Raw genomic sequence first — 23,150 nt, forward strand, 5'->3', positions numbered from 1 at the left:
TGGGACCGATTTGCCTTGGGAGACCCTATCAGGAGCTATTGCCCCTGAAAACTCAGCTCCCAGGATCACCGGGACACCCAAACCCCTCCACCACATTAAGGTGGCGATTCTCAGAGGGGACTCCACAAAACTTTAATTTTCTTCATGTTAGTACAAAAAACTTCCATGATGTGAAAAGGTGGTAGTGGTCATTAGTACAGAGAAACGTGTGAATTAACAACATGTTGTATCAAAATTTAAGTTATGTAGCAAGAATAAACAAAACTTTACCCATTTTCTACAACGCTTAAATGCTAGCAGTTTGTACTTCCCAGAACAGTCGTCAACATCAGGTTGGGTTGGCGTTACTGGAAGATGGAGTCAGTGTGGATTGGGTGACTGAAGGCTTATGCGCTGCTCACGTCTCACTTCCAATGGGGAGTCCCGGTTCCAGTAAAAACTTCATGAACATAAATTTCTGAAAAACTTGCAGATCAGATGCTGAATATCATTTTGCTAAGACTAGTAGCATTATGTGTCAACAGCTTGATTTTAGTACAAAGGATGCTTTTCTGTTGTATCTTGGTTGCCCCATGGAAATTCCAGTCATCGGAGAAGACTGGACACCTGTAAAACTCAAGCCCTGATATTGGTTGTTTAACATTCTATTGACCACTACTTCTATGTGCACGCTGAGCTGTTCTGCTGAATGTTAGATAGGTTAAAGTATGTATTTTAAACTCTTGCATCTGCTCTCTCAGGCTCAAAAGCTCAGCAGCTGCTGCAAGGCCTGCAAGCCACAGGTGACGAGTCCCAGCAACTTCAGGCTGCCATCGAGATGTGCCAGCTGCTGGTGATGGGCAATGAGGAGACATTGGGTGGATTCCCAGTCAAGAGTGTTGTGCCCGCTTTGGTGAGCCACTTTGTTCTGTTTTGCTGAGGTTTCAATTTGACATTGCAATGTTGATGAATTTTAATTGTTCTGAAAGTGAAGAGTTGTATGTTTAGTGCCCACTATATCCTTTCTTGCCATCTGTCCCTGAGTCTCAAATCATAGCTTGTTTAAGCTCTTTTGGAAACATTTAATGCACTAACCATGCCTTTTATGATGTATTCACATGAGAGTATTTAGTCTGGACCCAGGATTCATTATCCTAAATGTTTGATTCATTTGATTGTTGTGAAACCTTTTTCTTAACTCGGGTACACACCAAGGAACCATACTCAATTCTACGTAATAAAGGGGGTCTGGAGTCTGCTTCATGTCAGCCGCAGTACGGTCTGTGATTGGTATGAAAGGAGGTTCTTAATGTCGGTTTCGATACATTTTCAGTTAATTGCCCAGCCCTACTCACACATCTGTTCCTGAACAATATTATTTTTGTGAACCCATAAGCTCTAACAGTATGTTCCCAAAGCCAAAATAAATTATGTTTCGCTGACTTTTTGTAAATAAATTAAAAACTAGAATATAGTACTTGCAGAAGTATTCAACCCCCATATATCAATACTTTGTAGAGTACCCATTTGCTGCAATAACAGCCATGATTCTCTTGGGATAAGTATGTACAAGCTTTGCACATTCTTCTGGAGTAATTTTTGCCCATTCTTGCCAGAATTTGTACAGGTCTTACAGGTTGGTGGGATGGCACCTCTGGACTGTGATTTTTTTTTTCCGTCTGTGATTTTTCAATGGGGTTGAGGCCCGGACTTTGACTTGGCCACTCCAAAACGTTCACCTTTTTGTTGCTGAGCCATGCCGTTGTTGCTTTAGCTTGTGCTTAGGATCATTGCCTGCTGGAAGCTGAACCTTATCCCAAGCCTCAGTTTTATGGCAGACTGCAACAGGCAGGCCTGCCGCCCAATGACTGTTGGGATTGGCTCCAGCATCCCGCGACCCGAATTCAGATAAGCGGCTTGGATAATGGATGCAACAGGTTTTCTTCCAGTACTTCCCTGTATTTAGCTCCATCCATTCTTCCCTCAATTTTAACAAGGTTCCCAGTGCCTGCAGATGCAAAGCGTTATGCTGCCGCCGTCATGCTTCACTGTGGGGAAGGTGGTTTTTTTTTCCTTTTTTTTTTTTCCCCTTCTTCTCCCAGTTGCCTTGTGATGGACTGGTGGCCTGTCCAGGGTGTCTCCCCACCTGCTGCCCAATGACTGCTGGGATGGGCTCCAGCATCCCTGCGACCCTGGATAAGGATAAGCAGTTTGGATAATGGATGGATGTATTGTATCTGGCCACTTACCCCACTCTTCCAAGCCGTCCCAATTGCTGCTCCACCCCCTCTGCTGATCCGGGGAGGGCTGCAGACTACCACATGCTTCCTCCGATACATGTGGATTTGCCAGCCACTTCTTTTCACCTGACAGTGAGGAGTTTTGCCAGGGGGACATAGCGCATAGGAGGATCACGCCCCCCCCCTCCCCCCCAAAAAAAACAGGACCAACAAGAGGAGGTGCTAGTGCAGCGACCAGGACACATATCCACATCCAGCTTCCCACCTGCAGACACGGCCAATTGTGTCTATAGGGATGCGCGCGACCAAGCCGGAGGTAACACGGGGATGTGATCCAGCGAGCCCCGTGTTGGTAGGCAACAGAATAAACCGCTACGCTACCCGACGTCCCCTAGAAAGGGAGTGTGTTTTTTAGGGCATGAGCAGTGTTAGGTTTGCACCACACAACGCTTTGAGGTTTGGCCAAAAAGCTAAACTTTAGTCTCACCTGACCACAAAACTTTTACCCACATCCTAATAGGGTCTCTCTCATGCTTGGTAGCAAACTCCAAGCGTGCTTTTATATGCGTAACATGTCTGTGAATGTTCTCATTCATCCAGGTCATGGTTATCCAAATGAGTTGAATCAAGTGCAACTGGACTTGGTATATATCCATGAAGACGTTTCGCCTGTCATCCGAGAGGCTTCCTCAGTTCGTGCCTTTCTGACTAGACAAAGCTAGTTTTATATGCGTAGTTTTGAGCAACAGCTTCTCTCTTGCCCCTCATACAGGCCAGATTTATGGAGAGACTGTGATATGGTTGACTCATGCACATTTACTCCAGTTTCAGCCACTGACCTCTGGAGCTCCTTCAAAGTGATTGCAGGATCATCTGTGGCTTTCCTCACCAGCCCACATCTTGCTCGGACACTTAGCTTTGAGGGATGACCTGTCTTACAAAACATCTGGGTGGTGTGATACAGCTTCCACTTTCTCACAGTGGATCCAACAGTGGTCCGTGGGCCATCCAAACACTTGGATATTGTTTTGGATCCCTTTCCTGCCTTCTGCATTTTAATCACTTTGTCTCTTCAGTATTATGCTCCTTTGTCTTCATTTTCTGATGGAGTTCACACCTGGCTAATGAACTTTACACAGAGTACTTTTTATACCCATAAACGAGACCGTTACTTTAATATCTTACAGGTGCACACTAATTATGTCCAACTGTGTTAACCTGAGTTTGTTTTAGGTATAATTTGTCATTTGTGTAAACTTGGAGCTTTCAGAGCACAACGGGTTGAATACTTATGCAAGCTCTATATTTGAGTTTTTAATTTATTAATAAAAAGTCAGTGAAACATAGCTTATTTTGGCTTTGGGAACATGCTGTTAGAGCTTATGCGTTCACAAAAATAATATTGTTCAGGAACAGATGTGGGAGTATCTTTTATAATCCAGAAATTAGTGATGACTGTCAAGGGGGTTGAATACTTTTGCAAGGCACTGTATGTGTGGATGTAAGGAAAACTGTCCAAGAGAATTTGGCCAGCAGCAGGTCTAGTGATGAACTCACCTTAAAGATGTGTGAGGAGGCGCTGCAAGTTAAGCAGCAAGTGTATTTTTCTTTATTGCCCGTTGCCGCAAATTATTATTGTGTGTGCACTTGTAATCTATCCATCTGCAGCATGAATGCATGTGTGGTCCTTGGTTTGATCACTTTGGTTGTGGCACCAAATAAATGGAAAAAACGCCAGGCAACAATGATTTTCCATTTTTATTATGATCAAACCGGATGCGCTCTTCCTCCAAGCTTCTTTGCCCATTGTCTGTAGTAAATGGTTGCCGCTAATTGACAAAATTATTACGCAAATGTACCGCGGTTCGGAACAACAGAAAATCGGTAAAGCAGACTAGGGCTGGACAATAATTCAATATTTTTAATAGTTTGTGGTATTGTATTAGAGGGAAATTCTGATATTGTCCTTTTGTGAGCCATCCATCCATTATCCAAACTGCTTATCCTGCTCTCAGGGTTGCGGGGATGCTGGAGCCTATCCCAGCAGTCACTGGGTGGCAGGCGGGGAGACACCCTGGACAGGCCGCCAGGCCATCACAGGGCCGACATGCACGCGCACACACACACACCTAGAGAAAATTTTAGTATAGCCGATTCACCTGACCTGCATGTCTTTGGACTCTGGGAGGAAACCGGAGCACCCAGAGGAAACCCACGCAGACGGGGAGAACATGTGAACTCCACACAGAGGACGCCCTGGGACGACCCCCAAGGTTGGGCTACTCCAGGGCTCGAACCCAGGACCTTCTTGCTATGAGGCGACCACACTAACCACTGCACCACCGTGCCACCCTCCTTTCATGATATATTGTCTAAATTAATAATGAAAATTTATTACCTATATGTCTCACAAAATGAGGTCTGAAATGTCTTGAGGGAGTGTTATTTGAAAACTAGTTTGTGGTTTGACATTATACGTTGCAATATCAAACAGTACCTCGGCTTAGATTCTTAAACATGCTATTTTTGCATAAGTTAGCAGATATTATGCTTTATATTGATATCGTATTAAATTCCATATGATTATTGTGATAATCCTTCCCATATGGCCCAGCACTAAAACAGACCAGCGGGGTTTTTTTTTGTTTTTTTTAATGCAGAACTTGATAATGCAGTTGGGCGAAAACTATGAATTTGTAAATTTGGTGATTTTCAACACATAAACTAAATGCATACATACCTCTTTGAAGGCTTGTGAATGCCTCAATTTTTCCCAGACAAAGGGAGTGTTCCAAAGCCTATGAAAATGTAATGTTTGGTTATAAAATGGAAGTAATTTTTTCACTTATCGTAACGTCGACTCCTTTGTATATGCATGGTTTTCGCCCAACAGACAATAATTACCACAGTGAAACTCACTATTAGGTGGTGTAATGTAAGGCTGTGGAAAGTTGAATGGTAATCTTGTGATGACAAATCGGCGTAAAGCAGGTGAGAGGCAAAAATGTTGACATCCCACCCCCGTCGACAACATGCTACATCCCACCACCCCCATCCATGAATAGGAAAAATTCTCGGGGAAAGACTAACCTTTATATTGATCTACAAATAGCATATTGTGTCTTTGGTGTAGGATTTTCATTACACAAAATGGTCACGTCATGCTCCAATATATTTGGCACTTGAACCAGTTCAAGGCTTTTCATCACTGTCTTGTGGCATTAGTGTACATCCTCTATGTATGACCCCCTTCATGATGCAGTAAGACCAGATAGTTGACTTGGTCTTCTGCACCTCTTGGGGTGGGGTGGGGGTGTGTGGAAATAATCTGCTAATTGTCTAATTTTAACAAGAATTGATCTAAAATAATGCTGTTAATTATTTCTGTACAAGAGTAGGCTTTGCTGCTGTTTGCCAGTGTTTTTAAAATAGTTGTTTTTTTGTTTTTGTTTTTTGCAGATCACACTGTTACAAATGGAGCATAACTTTGATATTGTAAGTATAATTGGCTTTCGTTGCTATATTTGTAGTGGGGGAGGTTTTTGGGGGGGTGGATAAAGGGATGATATTCAGTAATAATTTTGTACCATTTCCTGTCTCCATTCAGATGAATCATGCCTCTCGGGCTCTCACTTATATGATGGAGGCACTCCCTCGATCCTCTGCTGTGGTGGTTGATGCAATTCCTGTCTTCCTGGAAAAGGTAAGATATCCATTCCTTATTCCTCATTAGTTTGTGGTGACGACTTTTAGATATGTTAATATATTCTTCCACCTTTCTGTGTGTAGCTTCAGGTGATTCAGTTCATTGATGTAGCAGAGCAGGCACTGACTGCCTTGGAGATGTTGTCAAGGCGACACAGCAAAGCCATCCTGCAGGCTGTAAGTGTCTCTCCCACTCACTCTGACTACCTCCATTTTGGCCGCACCTATATCTTTTCTTGCCGTTGTCCTCCGATATTATCTATGCTTGGCTCCCTGCCAGTCTTGGAGACCCCTTTCCCTCACAAAAACATCAGTAACACAATGGACGGCCATTGGATCTTGTTTAAGTCTTAATGACTCACCGTTGCATGTCTTTTTATCAAAAACCTGGAAATAATCTGGATTTCAATATGTTAGGCATGCGGTAGATTCAAAGCCTGAAGGTTCAAGTTGATAAAACTGCTGCTTAAGGTGTGTTCTTGAAAGTTTGTGGCCTAACTTTTTGTACTCTACTTTTACACTTATTCTCAATGTACAAGTACCATTGGATCAGCATTCACCACTTAGTTAACGGTGATTATGATAAAAGCAAACCTTTATTCATTTGTGTTGTATTTTGTATGTTAGTCATGGGTCATACACTCTAGACACAAATGAAATCTGTGTTGCAGTATTTCCAAACACTTCATTACTCTAGTTCTCTGCCTTACTTTGTAGGGTGGGCTTGCTGACTGCCTACTCTACTTGGAGTTCTTCAGTATAAATGCTCAGAGGAATGCCCTGGCCATTGCAGCTAATTGCTGCCAGAGCATCACCCCGGACGAGTTCCACTTTGTTGCTGATTCTCTGCCACTGCTGACCCAGAGACTTACACATCAGGTATCTGCTCACTCTACAAAGCAATAGTAAATCCAGACTTAGAGAAGGATAAAAGGATTTCTTTTTCCCTACATGTTAAGAGATTGTATTACGATCAAAGAATTGAGTTGATGAGAAAAGCACATTTGAAAGTTCCCTCAATTAATTTTTTTCATCTAAGAAATCAGCGATGAATAAATTCAGTTTCACGTGTCTTAAGGAAACACATGGGACAAATGCCATACATTCCATCTTTTTTTATAAAAAATTTATGTAAACATTTTCAGAACTCATATTTGATCAAGATGCCCCTCACATTTCTGCGTATGCAATGTGTAGCACAAATCGGCTTTATCTAGTTGGTTATTTTTGACCTAATTTATTGTGACCATTAATTCCTCATTGTGTTCCTTGGACCCCCTTGCAGGATAAGAAATCCGTGGAAAGCACTTGTCTCTGTTTTGCCAGACTGGTGGACAACTTTCAGCATGAGGAGGTATGTTATGTGGCCCCCTTTTGAAAGCCACAAAACCATGTTTACATTTTTTTGTTTGCACTAACCTTTTGCCACCTCAAGTCCTCCCAGCTGATGTTGGTGTGTTTGTGTTTAAACCAATAGAACCTGCTGCAGCAGGTCGCCTCACGAGACCTGCTGACCAACATTCAGCAGCTGCTGGTGGTAACTCCTCCTGTGCTCAGTTCAGGGATGTTCATCATGGTTGTGCGCATGTTCTCCCTTATGTGTTCCAACTGCCCCTGCCTGGCAGTGCAGCTCATGAAGCAGAGTGAGTGACTTTGTTGAAGACTGTTGTCAAGATCTCATTGACATGCATAAACGATAAAACTTAGATCCACTCTTCCTGTTTATGTACACTCACATTTTAAAGCATGTATAGTTGTTGTCGACAGACACATTTCCTCCCTTTCACAAACTATGGATATGCTATCCTCACTCAAATACATCCTTGATGTACCATATAATTTGGATGTCTACACAGGGCAGGATAACCAGGAAAAATATTGGTTATGACTTTGCCAGTTTTCAGGTCTTTTGAGTTTTGTAATTGAGAAGTTCTGTGAAAATTATTTTTGGCTGGACCGAACCAGCAGGCCAGCCCTACAAACACAAATGTCGCTGACTGAGATATCATGTTTGACACGATTGGGCCACTGGATCAGGTGACTAACATGTTATCAAGGTTACACGATTGGTCGGCCGACCAACGGCGTTGCTGGTAAACATGGAAGTAGAAGTTTCCCTATTGGTCGTTGCTCTTTCAAAATGAATCAGTGCAGTGGTTCCAGCTTGCATGCAAACAAACAGAATATATTGCTTCTTGTGGATACTACTGAAATACTAAGGAATATTCTGCTGCTCTTTCTTCATTTTGTTACCTACTGTAACAGCCCAGCATAGGGCAGATTAGGAGAGAAAACCGCTCTCCATGCGCTGAGGGGCATGAGGGAGTACGCACAGTTAAAGCACCCGAAATAACAATCACGCTGGCAAAACATTCAATACAGAGTGAGTTTTGGGCTTTGTTCAGACTGCCAGCCCAAATCCGTTTTTTGGCATATCCACATTGTATCCAGATTAATTTTAGAAAGTCTGAACAAAAAAAAAACATGAAATGCGATTTTTGCACATTGGCTCTATTTGAAATGCTATTCCAATCAGATTTCTAAAGATGCGTTTCAGTCCGGACGCTCTGGCTGCCCAAATGGATCTCAAACTGTCTTTGGTGTCACTTGCAACGTGACACACAATGAGAATGTCAAATCCAGTGAAGCCACCATGGCTGCAGCACGGAACATTGCAATGTATACCAGCCTCCTCCGTCGCTGAGTTTGTCTGGTGCGATGGAGGAGTTCTGCACCGTGACTTGACAGCACGACTGTTTAGAGGGTGAGATGATGGATCTCCATGTCATGCTTCCACATTGGTGAACTGCATCACCAGTGTATGTAGTTACTACTTAGGCCGACGCCATTACCACAGTAACTCATGCAGATAGGGTTGGTGATGTCTGGACACACAAATCCAATCTGATCACTTGCGCGGATAGTCTGTCTTAAAGATCTGATTTGAGAAACAAATCCGATTGCCTGCATTTTGAACCAGGCCTCAGAAAAATGAGACACCCACAGAAAGACACAGATGAAAGAGGAGGCGGAGTTAACAGATAATTAGAATAGTTGTAATTATAATTCTCTTTCAAATCAAACATCAAAAGGTGTAAGTGGAAACTAGTTCTTGCAGCGGCATTGCATGACTTTTTTTTTTGCAGATGAACATTTAATATCCGGGAATTCACATTATAGAGACTACCACTGACTATCCCTGTAACAAATTGGCCACAATTTCAAACATTGACCATACACGGACCAGCCATATATGAGGTTTTGAGCTAGTCTTGTTTAAAGAACTGTTCAGACCCACTGCCAATTTTTAACACTTATTTTTGTTTTGATTTTTTTTTTTTTTTCCTTCAGTTATAGTGTGATTGCCTTTTTGCGGTCTTGTCATTCTTACCATTGGCAAGCAATGTATGTATGTTTCATACTATGTATGTTTCCTCGTTGTTGTGCAGACATAGCAGAGACTCTGCGCTTCCTCCTGTGTGGTGCATCAAATGGCAGCTGCCAAGAGCAGATTGACCTGGTCCCGAGGAGCCCTCAGGAACTCTATGAACTCACCTCTCTGATATGGTAATGCCTCCTCTGACCACCTCTCCCTCCCTTTTCTTCAACTATTTTGTAGCTCAAGATATGTTCATTATGTGTTATATTTTTCAATAGTTATGTAAATCAGAATAATTTAGACTTTTGTTTGTTTTTCTGATTGTTCTGATCCCTTCTCACAACTTTTGTTAAATAGAATTTACTGGCACCAAAAATTTTTTTGTTAAATAATCATGCCTCGGAGATTAGGTTTCCCCCTTTTTGTCAGTTGATCAAAAATGATGAAATCGGTGTAACCTCCGGCTTGGTCGGGCATCCTACAAACACAATTGGCCATGTCTGCGGGTGGGAAGCCGGATGTAAGTATGTGTCCTGGTTGCTGCACTGGTGCCTCCTCTGAAAATGGAATGAATTAAACAGCATGGACAGCGGGAAGTAAACTTTGATCAAACTGAATAATTATAATATTAAAATAATTCCACATAAATTGGTTAAAGTGCTCCCAGCAGGCTTTGACTGAACTGAATGGAAAATGTACATTAATGTCATTATGTTCCTTTCTCTTATCTTTAAAGTGATAGTTCCGGTTTTTTGAAGTGGGAGTGCATGAGGTACTTATCAATAGTCAGTGTATTTACCTACAGTAGATGGGAGTCTGTGCGCTCCCAGTTTGGAGATTCAGCAGGATTAGCTGGCACGGGAGTTGAGGAATGGGACACGGACAACCCCCCCCCCCCACGATTCAATTATATACGAATTTGAAACATTCGTTGACAGCCCTATCCGTTTACCAAAGAGTTTGCCTTTGCTCTCTCCCTTTAGTCCCTTTAAGTGACTTTGAGTGTTAGAAAAGCGCTATATAAGTTTAATTTATTATTATTATTATTATTTATGAACGTTCGACAGTTTTTAAAAGCAACTGTCAATAATGTATTTTGAAGGAATGATGTTGCCAGTACTGAGAAGGTTTAAAGACTTTTGCAACATTTAGAAATGCCTTAAAAAATGTTCAGGTGACTTCCAGCTATATAAAGGTTGTAGCTTAATTTTGAAATTTATTTTTATAACCTTGCTCCTGTGCAGTGAAATTTGATTGCTGCATTTATTGGAGTGTCTAATAGATTTTAGTCCTGATAATGCTGCAGTTATGCTTTTGAGCACACACCCTGACCATTCATGCCTGCCGTTTTTCTACAAGTTTCCCCGTTCTCCTCTTTTCACATCTCGCCTCTTGTTTCAAAGCCTTTTTTTCTTTATATAAGGAAATAATAAACACTTTCAGTACGTGATTTAAAAAAAAAAGAAGACATCGGCTGGCCAATAAAAGTATGCCGATAATGATAACATGAAAAATGACAAAATATCTAAGCCGATAATCGGCCAGACCGATAATCAGTCGATCCCTAGTACTGTTCACATTTGAACCAGTACCTGGAATTCAGTACCAGTATCAAGTGATACCTTTTTTCAGTACTTCACTCTCGTTGTAATAACAGAAGTATAATTTCAGTTGTAAAAAGTAGCAAACAAGCACGAAACCATTCAGACCCATGGTGCATCCACCAAGTGTGAAGTTGATCGGATGAACGGTTGTCGAATACGCTTGCGACCGTTTTCAGCTCACCATTGCCCTGACTGTGTTGGACTTGAACAAGCTGTAGGTTTAGAGGGGTAATGTAGTCTCTTTCTCTCTGATGTATACTCTTTGGCCCAGATGCAGACTTGCAACAAGCGCTAAACTAGGTTGGATTTTTCTAAAGGGTCATCAGACGTCTTATCAATACTTTAATTCACAACACAACCCGCTCTCAAGGTACTGAAATTTGGCACCAATTGATCTAACGTGAATAGTTACTCGGTAGTACCGATGTAATCTGGTCAGTACCCATAAGTATCGAGTTTGGTACCCAACCCTAAGGTGATGGAGCATCTAAGCTGATTGTTGGTGGTGAGAGGATGCAGGGTGGGTGCATCCCCCCCCCATCAGAGCGCACATAGATGATATGATTACAATTACAGCTCCATATACATGTAAGCTATTGAAAAAGTTGATTGACACTCTTTAAGTTAGGCAATTATGATGGTCAAATCTAGTAAATATAGGAGTTTGTCAATAGGGGGAGAGTGGCGCAGGAGAGCTTTCAGATTGACAGTGAAATAATTCGCTATATAACAGAGAAGCCTGTCCAGAGTCAAGGTAGATGGTATAGCTCTTCCTTAAGCAATGGGGAGCAAGGCTGCGAGTTGAGAAAGGTTGTTGTGCAAGACATTAGAAGCATTAACAGGTTATTATTGCCAGGCAAATCGAAATTGTGGTCTTTGCGATTTAGATTGATGTGGCTATTGACAGTATATGAGATTCCTGTTATTGAGGTGAAATCAGAGAAGATAAGCATGTCAGTAAGGAAATGGTTGGGGGTACCACAGTGTCTAAGGGAGCTCCTGTTTACTAGGTTGACGGAGAAATTCAAGTCTGTAAAGGTGGATCTGGAAATGACTCTAAGTGCTCCTGGGGGTTGCTTGAATACAGTGAAATGACGGGAAGGGTGGAGTTTGGGTGAGGTGATAAATGGAAATCTGGGAATCCTCAGATTCAGCGGCAGGAGGAAGCTGAAGCAGGCAAACGGGGACAGTGGATGAATTGGGATAAAGTAGAGAGGAGGAGGAGGATAGGCTGATGAGACCTGTGGACCATGGAGGCAAGTTGTGCTAAATACGTACTAAATTCATTGTCTGAGTAATGTACGATGTACTGTCAACACCGTAAAACCTTAGTCAGTGGGTAGGTGAATATGCAAGTTGTCGCTTGTATGGAAGCATAGCTACTCTAAAGTATATTTTATCAGGCTGTAGGCTTAGTTTACCACAGGATCACTACACTTGGCATCACAACCAAGTTCAAAAGTTTCTGGCAGGTGTGGTCGAAAGCAAGCATACGAAGGATAATTCAGCTTTTATTAGTTGGGAAAATAGAGTAGCTTTGTGCGGGAGGGTCAGAATGTGGCAGTACAGGCAAGTAATCATAATCTTGGTAGATGGGGGTAGGCGAGGAACTGGAGATTGCAAGTTGATGTTGGCAAGCAATTTCACGTTCCGCAGATAATTGTTCACCACTTTGAGGCAGGACATGATTCTATACTCAGTAGTGTTCTTCACTGAGTTAATCCCATTTGAGGACCTAATAGAGGAAGCTTTTGAGGTGAGGCCTAAGTAAAGCCTGGCCCACACTACAAGATTTTCAAATCTTAACATGTTGAAAATGTGAGAGACCCCAGACATAATGACGTAATGATACATTTTCAGTTTTTAGTCCTCTGATGTTTGGAAAGCAATGCACACATTTGACCAAAACCGCACACCACACAGTAAGAAATTCCATTCACAATCAACAATGATCAACTCCAGTCCTGACTCTCAAAACCAAAAATCTTGTAAGTATTTCACAATCAAACATGACTTTCGCAGATGCCGCCATGGTTGTTGTTGTGTTTATGACTTCTACTACCTCTGTCAGCTTGGCTCCCAATTGACTATTGGTCTTTCCCACATGACAGTCCATGGACTATGTCCTCTGTTCCTTGGGGTTCCCTCCAACACCACAGGATATCAGATCTGATCAGATCGTAAATATTGAATATGTTTAATATTTGTAATTTGAAATTGGTGCAGCCATGATTGGCTTCCGAGCAGATCAGGGGAAGTAAAATACATTCTTAACATACCTCCCACCACTGGAGATTCTGGTAAGATGATCTTAAGAACCATCAACAAGTCGGGAGTAGTCAGAAGGGGGGAATTGGGCCCAAAATTGGCTGAATTATCTTGAAGTGTGGGCCAGCCTTAAGCAGATTTAATAGGTGAGGCAAGGGGCCGTGGTTGGCAGGCTCACATTAGACCAGTTGAAATGGATGTTAAGAGAGTTTGTAGCTAGATTAATGACATCACATCATTTAGATTTTTGAGGTCACCCTTTGATCCTTAGTACTGAAGAAGTTGTCTGACAGCAGAAGGGGCTAGTCAGTAGCTGTGGACAAGAAGAAATCAATTCAGTTGGTGGCATAGCTCCCAGATGTTCTTGCAGCTTAATGGTAGGCAGAGGGTGTTGGATGTGGGCATGGAGGGGGGTCATTCTAGGTTGCTAGACCTCGCTGTTGAGCCTTCTGGTGGTGTCATGGGCCTAATTCAGTGAAACATCTGGGATGCAAATTACCCACTTGATAACCTCAGTGAAATACTCAAGTTGGCAATGTCATTGGTTGTTGGAGTTTGGTAGCCAGTACAATGGTTTTCTAGTAGGTGTTAGGCTTCTGACTTGCTGAGCGTGCTGTTTCAAGCAAGCAGTGTCAAGACATCCATCCCATTAGCTTGCAGTTGTTAATATCAAAATTGAGGATATACTAGTAGGTACATACTTTCTGAAGGTACTGTAAATAACAAACATGGTGTTAACCATAGCTTATCCTAAATTGTGAATACTCTCTTCCTCACAGTGAGCTAATGCCCTGCCTACCTCGAGAGGGTATCTTTGCAGTGGATGTCATGCTGAAGAAAGGCAGTGCCCAGACCACAGAGGGAGCCATCTGGCAGTGGAGAGATGACCGGGGGCTCTGGCATCCTTACAACCGCATAGACAGCCGCATCATTGAGGTATATGCTCAGCAAATGAGAATGTCACCCACATTTCTCTAAAGATTTCTTGGAGGAAATCACAGCTTCATCACAACAGATTTGTAACAATCTGTTATGTCAAATGTCATTACAGTAACTTTTTATATTTCACAGTTGGTGAACAGGAAATATATTTGATCTGAACAGATTGAGAACATTTAATGCAAAGCAATACCCCAATTTCCAGGTGGTAATCAATTTGAGGATATGGTTTGATTAAAGGCTTTGCACTGTCTAAAATTACATAACTTCTCAACTATTAAGGTATGCATGAATTCTTCTAATAATTGGTTTTAGGTACTCATAGACACTTCCAATACTTCCTGTCCTTATCAAAACCCAATCCTGGCAATAATGGTCCTTGAGCAAGCCTGTCATCTCACTTTCTGTGCTCATCTTTTTTTATTTGTTGATATTAATTGCAGAGCAGCAGAACATGAATGTTCTTATTTGCCGTCATGAACATGAGTATGCTGTTGGTCAGCTAATTCATTAATCGTTATTTCTTTTTGTATTGTGCAAACATCTGGTTTACTGCATCATGTAACCTTTTGCATGCATGTGTTTAAAAGCCACACGAAACCCAATTCTTAGGAATATATATGCCAGTAAATAAACCTAAAGATGAAGCAAAAATCTAGGTGTCTTGATATGAAATCCTGAAATGGTTACTTCTGATATTGATATTTCCCCAAAAACAATAATCGCTCAAAGGCACGGTTGTTTCTGAAATTGCTGTGATTTCTATTTTTTAAATCATCACTGTATTATTAGTCTCTATGAAGCCATGCACATAAAAGTACAAAACATTTTGCTAGTAATGGTTTTCTTGTCTCCAATGGTACCTGCAGCTAAAATGGTAATGCAGAAAATTCTCACATTATAGTTTCCCCAATTGTATGTTTTCTTAAAGTGATGAATGACTTCATGCTCATGAGTAATTTAGCCATGGCAGTAGGTTATAGGACTTGTTCACATTGTCTCAAAATGTTGCCCTGGTATTATGATCTAGGCAAAGAAAAGGCAGAATTGTTCCTGCCTTATCAATGTGGGGCACTTACATGTGGTTCTTCTCTTTATTTGTCGTTGAAGACAGCCCACCAGAATGGGGAGGATGAGATCAGCTTGTCCACCCTGGGCCGTGTCTACACCATTGACTTCAACTCAATGCAGCAGATCAATGAAGACACAGGCACAGCACGTGGCATCCAGAGGAAACCCAATCCTCTTGCCAATCCCAATACAGGTAAGGTGGACCATGGATTTATGCCATAGTTTTGTAGGTTAATTCCTTGTATTCTGTTACAGCATTACATGGCTAAAGTGATGGCCAAGTCCTAGGGCACTGTATTCAGGTGATTGTAACTTAAAATCTGTACAGACAATCCATTAATGGCATGATTATCTTCTCAGTGTATTTCTTAAATGGGCATGACATGTAATGAAAATGCATGTCTCCGCCCCCTCGTCATTTTTGAATTTAACAAACTTTTAAGTGGCGCAAGGATGTTTGAGAGGTGGGTCGTGTGATTATTGACAGTACGAATCACACTACAATGCTCGTGCATGCCGCTTGTTTCTTTGTAACAGCATAAACAATGGAGAGTGAAACCCAGTCAGCTGGGTCATATCAAGGTTGCATACCACAGAGGGATCTCCCCTCCTTAATCACCCTCTTTAACAAATATTAAATTGGTTTGGATGATTATTCATGATACAGATTGCAAGACTTGACATGGGAACTGCCACAATATAGATGATGTGAACTGCCATAATATAGATGGGGCCTGCTCCAGAGACAGGGACAGCTTCTACACTCAGAGCAGGGTTAATGCCACCAGCCACATACAAGCCTGAGTTGAAAAAGGGTGCAAAACCAGAGGTGCTTGCATGCCTTTGGTAGCAGCATGTACACACCATAGTCCTAATAGAATAAAAAAGTTTGATCAAGATGTTTTCTGGTGTGTTGTGGAGCATTCTTGTTCAGTAACGTTGCGCTGATAATAAACCTCCCTGCTTGTCTCTGATTTTTCCTATATCAACACGACATTAAAATCAACTTGCAGAACTTGAAACACAGTGAACATTTAGTTGCCTTTATTTCTTGCAGATACATTATCATTGTGGGATGATGTGATTGGAAGCACAGATTGATTTGATAAGTTTTCCAGGTCTTTTCAACTGTATCATCCTGCAACAATAAGGGAACTTTGACAAAAAATAAAGGCAGCTAAATGTACACTGTGATGGATAACCCTAGGGTTTGCTTTGGAAAACAGGTGGGAGTAATGTAAAATCCACACGAGTTGTAGGATATGGCTATAACATTCAAAAACAATGGTATAGTTCTTAAGCGTTTTTTGATATGGACTGTGAACTTTTTGAAAACGATCTCAAAGTGCCTGTATAGACTGAAAACTTTTGAACTGTTTTCAACATGAAAACAGTATATTCCAATCTCTCCAGATGTCCGCTCCAGAAAGTTTGTCCATATAATTGAGCCCGACCGATAAATCAGCGTGCAGATATTATCAGCCGATATAGATAAATAGATGCTTTTCGTCATGTGCACATTGGCCAATGTGCACGTGATGTGCATGACGAGGCAGTAGATGGTATGTCCTTTCCTCATGTAGTTTTATTGACAGCTGATGAATGCTTATGGCATGAAACAGGCTTGTACTGTCTCATAAAGAATTTTCTTGACTCACTGGATTATTTTGCTCCTTATTTGTTGAGCACTTTCCCTACCATTGAGTGTTTCTTTTAACAAAGATATATATATATATATATATAAACTCCCTTGCTCTTTTTTGGGTGGTGTGTGTCTCTTCCTCAAACTTGGGTCCTCTACCAGAGGCCTGGGAGTTTGAGGGTTCTACGCAGTATCTTAGATGTTCCTAGGACTGCACTCTTCTGGACAGAGACCTTAGATGTTGTTCCTGGAATCTGCTGGAGCCACTCCCAGTTTGGCGATCACAGCTCATAGTGCTCCTATTACCACTGGGACTACTGTGGATTTGACCTTGTACATCTGATCTAGTTCTTCCCCCAGCCCTTGGTATTTCTCTAGCTTCTCATGTTCTTTCTTCCTGATGTTGCCATCGCTTGGGATTGCTACATCGATCACTACTGCTGTCTTCTGTTCCATGTCGACCACCACAATGTCTGGTTGGTTAGCCAGCACTTGCTTGTCAGTCTAGACCTTGGAAGTCCCACAGGTTCTTAGCTCTGCCACTCGCAACCACCTTTGACAGTGTCTCCCATTTGGACCTGGAGACTTGCAGTCTGCATTTAGTACAGATATTCCTGTACACTATCCCAGCCACTTGGTTAAACCTTTCAGTGTACATTTTTCCAGCTTGTGTGTGTGTGTGTGTGTGTGTGTGTGTGTGTGTGTGTGTGTGTGTGTGTAAAATGGTCAGTCATATGGGCACGCAAAATTGTAAAAATAAAAAACCATAAGTGGGTGTAAATGTTGACACTTGTTGCACCAATTGCATTAGCTGCAGTTAAATGTTGCACTTGGGGATGTGGTAGTTGTTTTTTTGGGGGGTGGGGATATGAGCTAATTGCAGATAAATTGGTATCAACGTTTATAATGGCCAATAAATGTTAATTAAAAAAGAAATGGAGAGACAGAAGATTGTCGTTGTGTTGTTGCAACTTCACTGTTGACAGCACACGTGTTTGGAACGCCACAAATCACAACAATCTGCTGACCCAAGCAGTGTCGAGTAGAGTAGACCGTGACAAAGTTAGTTTTAAGTTTGTTATTGGACAGACGCTCACTCCGGATGCAGCAGCTTCCTTTGTGGTTAAGAGCAAGCGCTCGGAGGTGAGGTAACTGTCCTCTACTGCCAACACTGGGTGAAACTGAGTAAGAAGAAGCCACTGGATCCGGAGTGAATGTCTATCAAACATCCAACTTAAAACTAACTTCACTATGTTGCAGCCCACGACGGATATCATCTTTGTTCGTGATAAACTGTCACGTGAAATACATTAATAATAATAATAATAAATACCCTCCATCACTTCTTCTCTTAGCCTAAATAAGCCTGACAAAATTAATGTCAGCCATGCCTGGTTTTGCTGCAGTACCATGAAAGCCAGTGCCGTCAGTCAAACATCAAAATTATATTTAATGTTACAGTAGTTGAGTGGCGTCAGCCAAGCTGTTGACGAACTTGTTGTAGGTTAATTAATGAAACAGTGTGTTCTAGTGGGTAAACAATGGTCTTAGCATTTCTCTCCTGTCACTTCTAAAAAATTCTCTGGCAGCTTTGCTTACAAAGCATTGCTTTGTAATTTGTGATATTGCGCTATACAAATAAAATTGACCTAATAATAATAATAATAATACATTTTATTTGTCGGCGCCTTTCAGAGCATTCAAGCACACCTTACAGAATAGAGTAAAAAAGCAGCACTGTATCAGACAGCATAAAATCAAAACAAAGCAGGGTAGACAATAAAAAGTTTATACAACAGATAAGTATAAAATCATCTTCTGCACAAAACTCAATGAAGCGTGTATCAGACTCGATATGCCTGTTTGAAAAGGTACGTTTTGAGATGGGATTTGAAGGTTGAAAGAGAGTCAATGTTGCAAATTTCTTGACTTACAGCAGCTTATAGCGCTGTCCATTGCTAAATTAGGCTACCCACAATGCCAGCTTATGTCATGTTTATCAGTGCAAGACCGCTAACGCTAGTGAGTGGTTGAACTATAGCGTTTTACCTCTTCTGCCTAAATGAAGCAATGGTAAATATATCTGCGACTCGCATGTCTAGTTACAGTTGGTGTAGAAATTATTAAACCAGAGGAGACACGTAAATAAACGTGAGCTGAACAAGTATCTAACATGGTTTGGTAGCCAAACAATTATTTACCTTCTCTTTCAAACAAGTAGTGTGAAATCCCAAAGTCTCAAGTCCTCGTTGCAGTCATGTAGTCGATGCATTCAACAGCAGTGTTTACTCTGTCACTGTATCAGTTTACTGCATAGTTACAGATGGGTTAGAGTTAGGTACTATTTATGACAAAACAAGTTTATTTTTAAACTGCATTATGTAATTTTATCTTGGTGAGGACTCAAATAACTACATATGACAAATGTTAGGGAAAATCTTTAAGTGTTTCTAAAAAAAAGAATATATCAGCTGATATATATCATCGGATTTTTAAATCCTCAAATATCGAAATTATTATTGGTCTTAAAAATCCTATATTGGGGGCGTCTGGGTAGTGTAGTGGTCTATTCCATTGCCTACCAACACGGGGATTGCCTGTTCAAATCCCCATATTACCTCTGGCTTGGTTAGGTGTCCCTACAGACACAATTGGCCATGTCTGTGGGTGGGAAGCCGGATGTGGGTATGTGTCCTGGTTGCTGCACTAGCGCCTCCTCTGGTTGGTCGGGGCACCTGTTTGATGGGGAGGAGGAGCTAGGGGGAATAGCGTGATCTTCCCACGCGCTGTGTTCCCCTGGTGAAACTCCTCACTATCAGGTGAAAAGAAGTGGCTGGCGACTTCATACGCATCGGAGGAGGCATGTGGTAGTCTGCAGCCCTCCCCACATCGGCAGAGGCGGTGGAGCCGCGACTGAGACGGCTCGGAGAGTGGGGTGATTGGCCAGGTACAGTTGGGGAGAAAAATAGGGGGGGGGGGAGAATCCTATATTGGTCGGGCTCTACCATATAGACATTCACTGTTGATGTCCATGCGTCCGCTGTACAATAGTTAAGAGTTTATGGGAATAGTTACTGCCTTTGGAGAAGTGAAATGGGGGTGGCATGGGTGGTAACTCAATGGTATCTCTTATTCTCAAAACTCCCAATATGTCATCATTCAGATGAAAGTTTTTCAGCTGTTATTTGGTGACAAAAAGATGGGCTTCTCACAGAAAATCAAGGAAAACTGCATTATGCAATTTATAGATGCATGCATTTTATAACTACACTGTCAAAGACTGAATTAACTGTTGAAAAAAGTGAGGTTAGGGTTTCATGCTCCTGTTAAGGTCCATTTTCATTGTATTTAGAGTGGTTCATTAATTAGAATACATTAAACTAGTAAGTGGTCTAGCTTGTAAAATTGGCTGGTGTAAAGTTAAGTTCTAATGAAAACCTGCCTCAAATGGGTCTTGACGGCACATAGTTAATGAAAACCTACCTACAAATGGGTCTTGACGGCACATGGTTAATGAAAACCTGCCTACAAATGGGTCTTGATGGCACATGGTTCTCATTTGTGCTCATGTTTCTAGGGAGTCACCAGGAAGTGCGGCGGGAGGATGCACGAGCCCAGCTGATGAAGGAGGACCCCGAGCTAGCTAAGTGCTTCATCAAGACTCTTTTTGGGGTCCTGTACGAGGTGTACAGCTCCTCAGCTGGCCCCGCCGTCAGACACAAGTGCCTTAGAGCCATCCTCAGGATCATCTACTTTGCTGACGCAGAGCTGCTGAAGGATGTGCTGAGGAACCACGCTGTGTCCAGGTATGACAGGCCTTGCTTTGAAGCACAGAGGCTGAGGAGGTAAAATATTAAGTATTTGTATTATGTTTAGGCTTCTATGGTACAGAGTAGTCAAATTTACCTGTCAGCCTTCCTCTTTGAGTTGGAAGTGAATTTGTCCTTGGTAATTTTGATCTCTTTACTTCAACAGTCACATTGCCTCCATGCTATCCAGCCAAGATCTGAAGATTGTAGTGGGTTCTCTGCAGATGGCTGAGATTCTCATGCAGAAGCTGCCTGATGTCTTCAGTGTCTATTTTAGAAGAGAAGGTACTTTGGTGGATATTGTGCAAGGTTGTTGTCAGTCTTATTTTCCTTCCCATAAAGGACAACCCTGTGATATAATTTTTACGTTATTGAATCTGTTACCCCCTTCAAAGACTAGAGATGACTTTGCATCTACCCGTATAAATTTTAGTTCCATCCATTGTCTTGATACACGTTTAGTCTTAGCTAATAACTTGTTGTCTCCAGAACTGTTGAAAACACAATTTTTCATCTGTATAGGTAGAATGTCATTTTGACAACCATGCTGTCAGCTGTAGGTCAAATATTTCCTATGAAACTTATTCTCCTATGAGGCACAGCCTCTGTAATGTGTTTACGTTATCCCCCCACTGGTATTCCAACAAATTCTTCTTCCTGCCATAGACACAGTCTGCCGATCACATATATTCCCCTAAAGGGGTTAGGTTTAGGTATCTGGTTATGGTAGTGGTTTCCAATTTCAGCCCTCAGGTACCCCCAGCACTGCTGTTTTTTCATTTTGTCAGGACATTAACCTGTTTTACTGGGTCTTAAAAATAACTGATTGATTGGCTGGAATACCTGACAGAACGGGTGCACTAAATTGATTACCTGGCAAAATGGAAAACCTGTAGTACTACTGGTACTCAAGGACCAGGATTGGGAAACAATGGGTTATGGTAAAGTGGATACCCAACCCCCCCCCCCCCCCATGATTCTTTGTATGACCCCCCTGTTCCTATCATACTGAAGATTCTTACTTCCATAAACAATTCCAATGATTTAAAGTAAATTTTAACATAAGCAGGATATATCTTGTTAGAGTTCAATGTCCACTGCTGGTATGGTACTAGTGCAAGCTAAATCCAGGACATCCTCATGACTTAAGGACTGGGTGAGACATTGAAAATGGTGCATCCTTTCAGCTTTACACTGTCATTGTAAATGCTTTGCCATATTGATGGGGCCTCCTCCCTTGCATGAAATTATCGTACCTCAATGATTGCAGTCTGCTGTATTACTGTTTTCTTTATCAAAGCACACTTGAGTGTGTTTGCTGTAGTTGGCTGTGTTGTAAATGTTTTAGAAATTGGGTTGACACAATGTAACCAGTGATTAAAGGCTTAGGGCAGCAGGTCATAGCAATTGACTAAAACGTATTGATGGACTTTTTTAATGCTCATTGTTTTTCATCAGTTTAAAGTCATTAATATGAATGACAATAAACTGAATTGAATTGAATTGAAAATGTGCTCTTGGGGTAGATAAGCAGCTTCCTCATTTCTCGCCAAACTGCATCTCACAAATGTAGTTGTGTGTTTTCCTCAGTATCTATTTCAAAGATTTAAGCAGTTACCATCGTCATGTTCTTTATTCCGTAGGTGTAATGCACCAGGTGAAGAACCTTGCAGAGTCTGAGAGTTTCTTAGTCACTAGTCCCCCCAAGGCATGCAGCAGTGGAACTGCCAGTCTGTGTACTACCACCATCAGCACTGCGTCCTCTACAGCAGCAACTAATGCCACTCCTGACCTGGGATCACCCAGCTTCCAGCGCATGGAGGATTCACTGGACCTTAGCCCCCAGGGGTGAGTCATACACCCAAGTTCTTTTGCACCATGCATTCTTTCTTGTCCAGAGCCCAAGTTAGATAAGCTCAGGTCACATTGGGAACTAAGCTCATAAAAATACACCTGCACTCTCATTGTGTACGTTGTTGCACATTCTTTGGTTCCATTAAGAACCTTTTTTTAATGTCTCCTTCCTCTGCAGGCGGTTAAGTGATGTCCTGAAGAGGAAACGGCTACCTAAAAGAGGGCCCAGAAGGCCCAAATACTCTCCCCCTAGGGATGATGACAAAGTAGACAATCAGGGTAAGGTTCATTGTTATTGTCCTTCTTAGGGGTTCAAGCATGCAGGCTGTAGCCCTGCATGGAGTGTTGTTGCGCAGATTATTTTATATACACATACACTATATACACATGCAGGAAAAAAAGTTTTAATACATAGCAGTACAACCCTGTTTCGTGCGTCATGCACTCATGCATCTGTATTGATATTCTGCCGCTCATTAGTTGAGCACTTCTGTCAACACCATTGACGGTTTCGGAAGAAAAAAAAACGTGTGTGTGTGTGTACATCGTTTTTTTTCTGAAACCGTCAAAGCTGTTGTGAGTGCTCAACAAATGAGTGGAATATCAACACTGCAATGTATTAAAATATTTTTTTCCTGTATCCGTGTTGATGTGTATATA

At 41.7% G+C, this 23,150-nt stretch overlaps 1 protein-coding gene across 3 annotated transcripts in view; it reads left to right on the top strand.

Annotated features, from left to right (window-relative positions):
- trip12 (thyroid hormone receptor interactor 12) overlaps window positions 1-23,150 on the top strand; it is an 85,012-nt gene that overhangs the window by 26,297 nt on the left and 35,565 nt on the right. For all 3 annotated transcript variants that reach the window (XM_056283059.1, XM_056283058.1, XM_056283060.1), the window contains 14 exons: window positions 741-892; window positions 5,679-5,714; window positions 5,827-5,922; window positions 6,009-6,101; window positions 6,642-6,803; window positions 7,210-7,278; window positions 7,402-7,567; window positions 9,374-9,491; window positions 13,955-14,111; window positions 15,225-15,378; window positions 20,405-20,633; window positions 20,803-20,921; window positions 22,280-22,484; window positions 22,669-22,769. In XM_056283059.1, the coding sequence (XP_056139034.1) occupies window positions 741-892; window positions 5,679-5,714; window positions 5,827-5,922; window positions 6,009-6,101; window positions 6,642-6,803; window positions 7,210-7,278; window positions 7,402-7,567; window positions 9,374-9,491; window positions 13,955-14,111; window positions 15,225-15,378; window positions 20,405-20,633; window positions 20,803-20,921; window positions 22,280-22,484; window positions 22,669-22,769 (1,857 nt within the window). The remainder of the gene's footprint in view (window positions 1-740; window positions 893-5,678; window positions 5,715-5,826; window positions 5,923-6,008; window positions 6,102-6,641; window positions 6,804-7,209; window positions 7,279-7,401; window positions 7,568-9,373; window positions 9,492-13,954; window positions 14,112-15,224; window positions 15,379-20,404; window positions 20,634-20,802; window positions 20,922-22,279; window positions 22,485-22,668; window positions 22,770-23,150) is intronic.

This window comes from Lampris incognitus, chromosome 7, assembly GCF_029633865.1.
Source record: "Lampris incognitus isolate fLamInc1 chromosome 7, fLamInc1.hap2, whole genome shotgun sequence".
NCBI classification, from domain to species: Eukaryota; Metazoa; Chordata; class Actinopteri; order Lampriformes; family Lampridae; genus Lampris; species Lampris incognitus.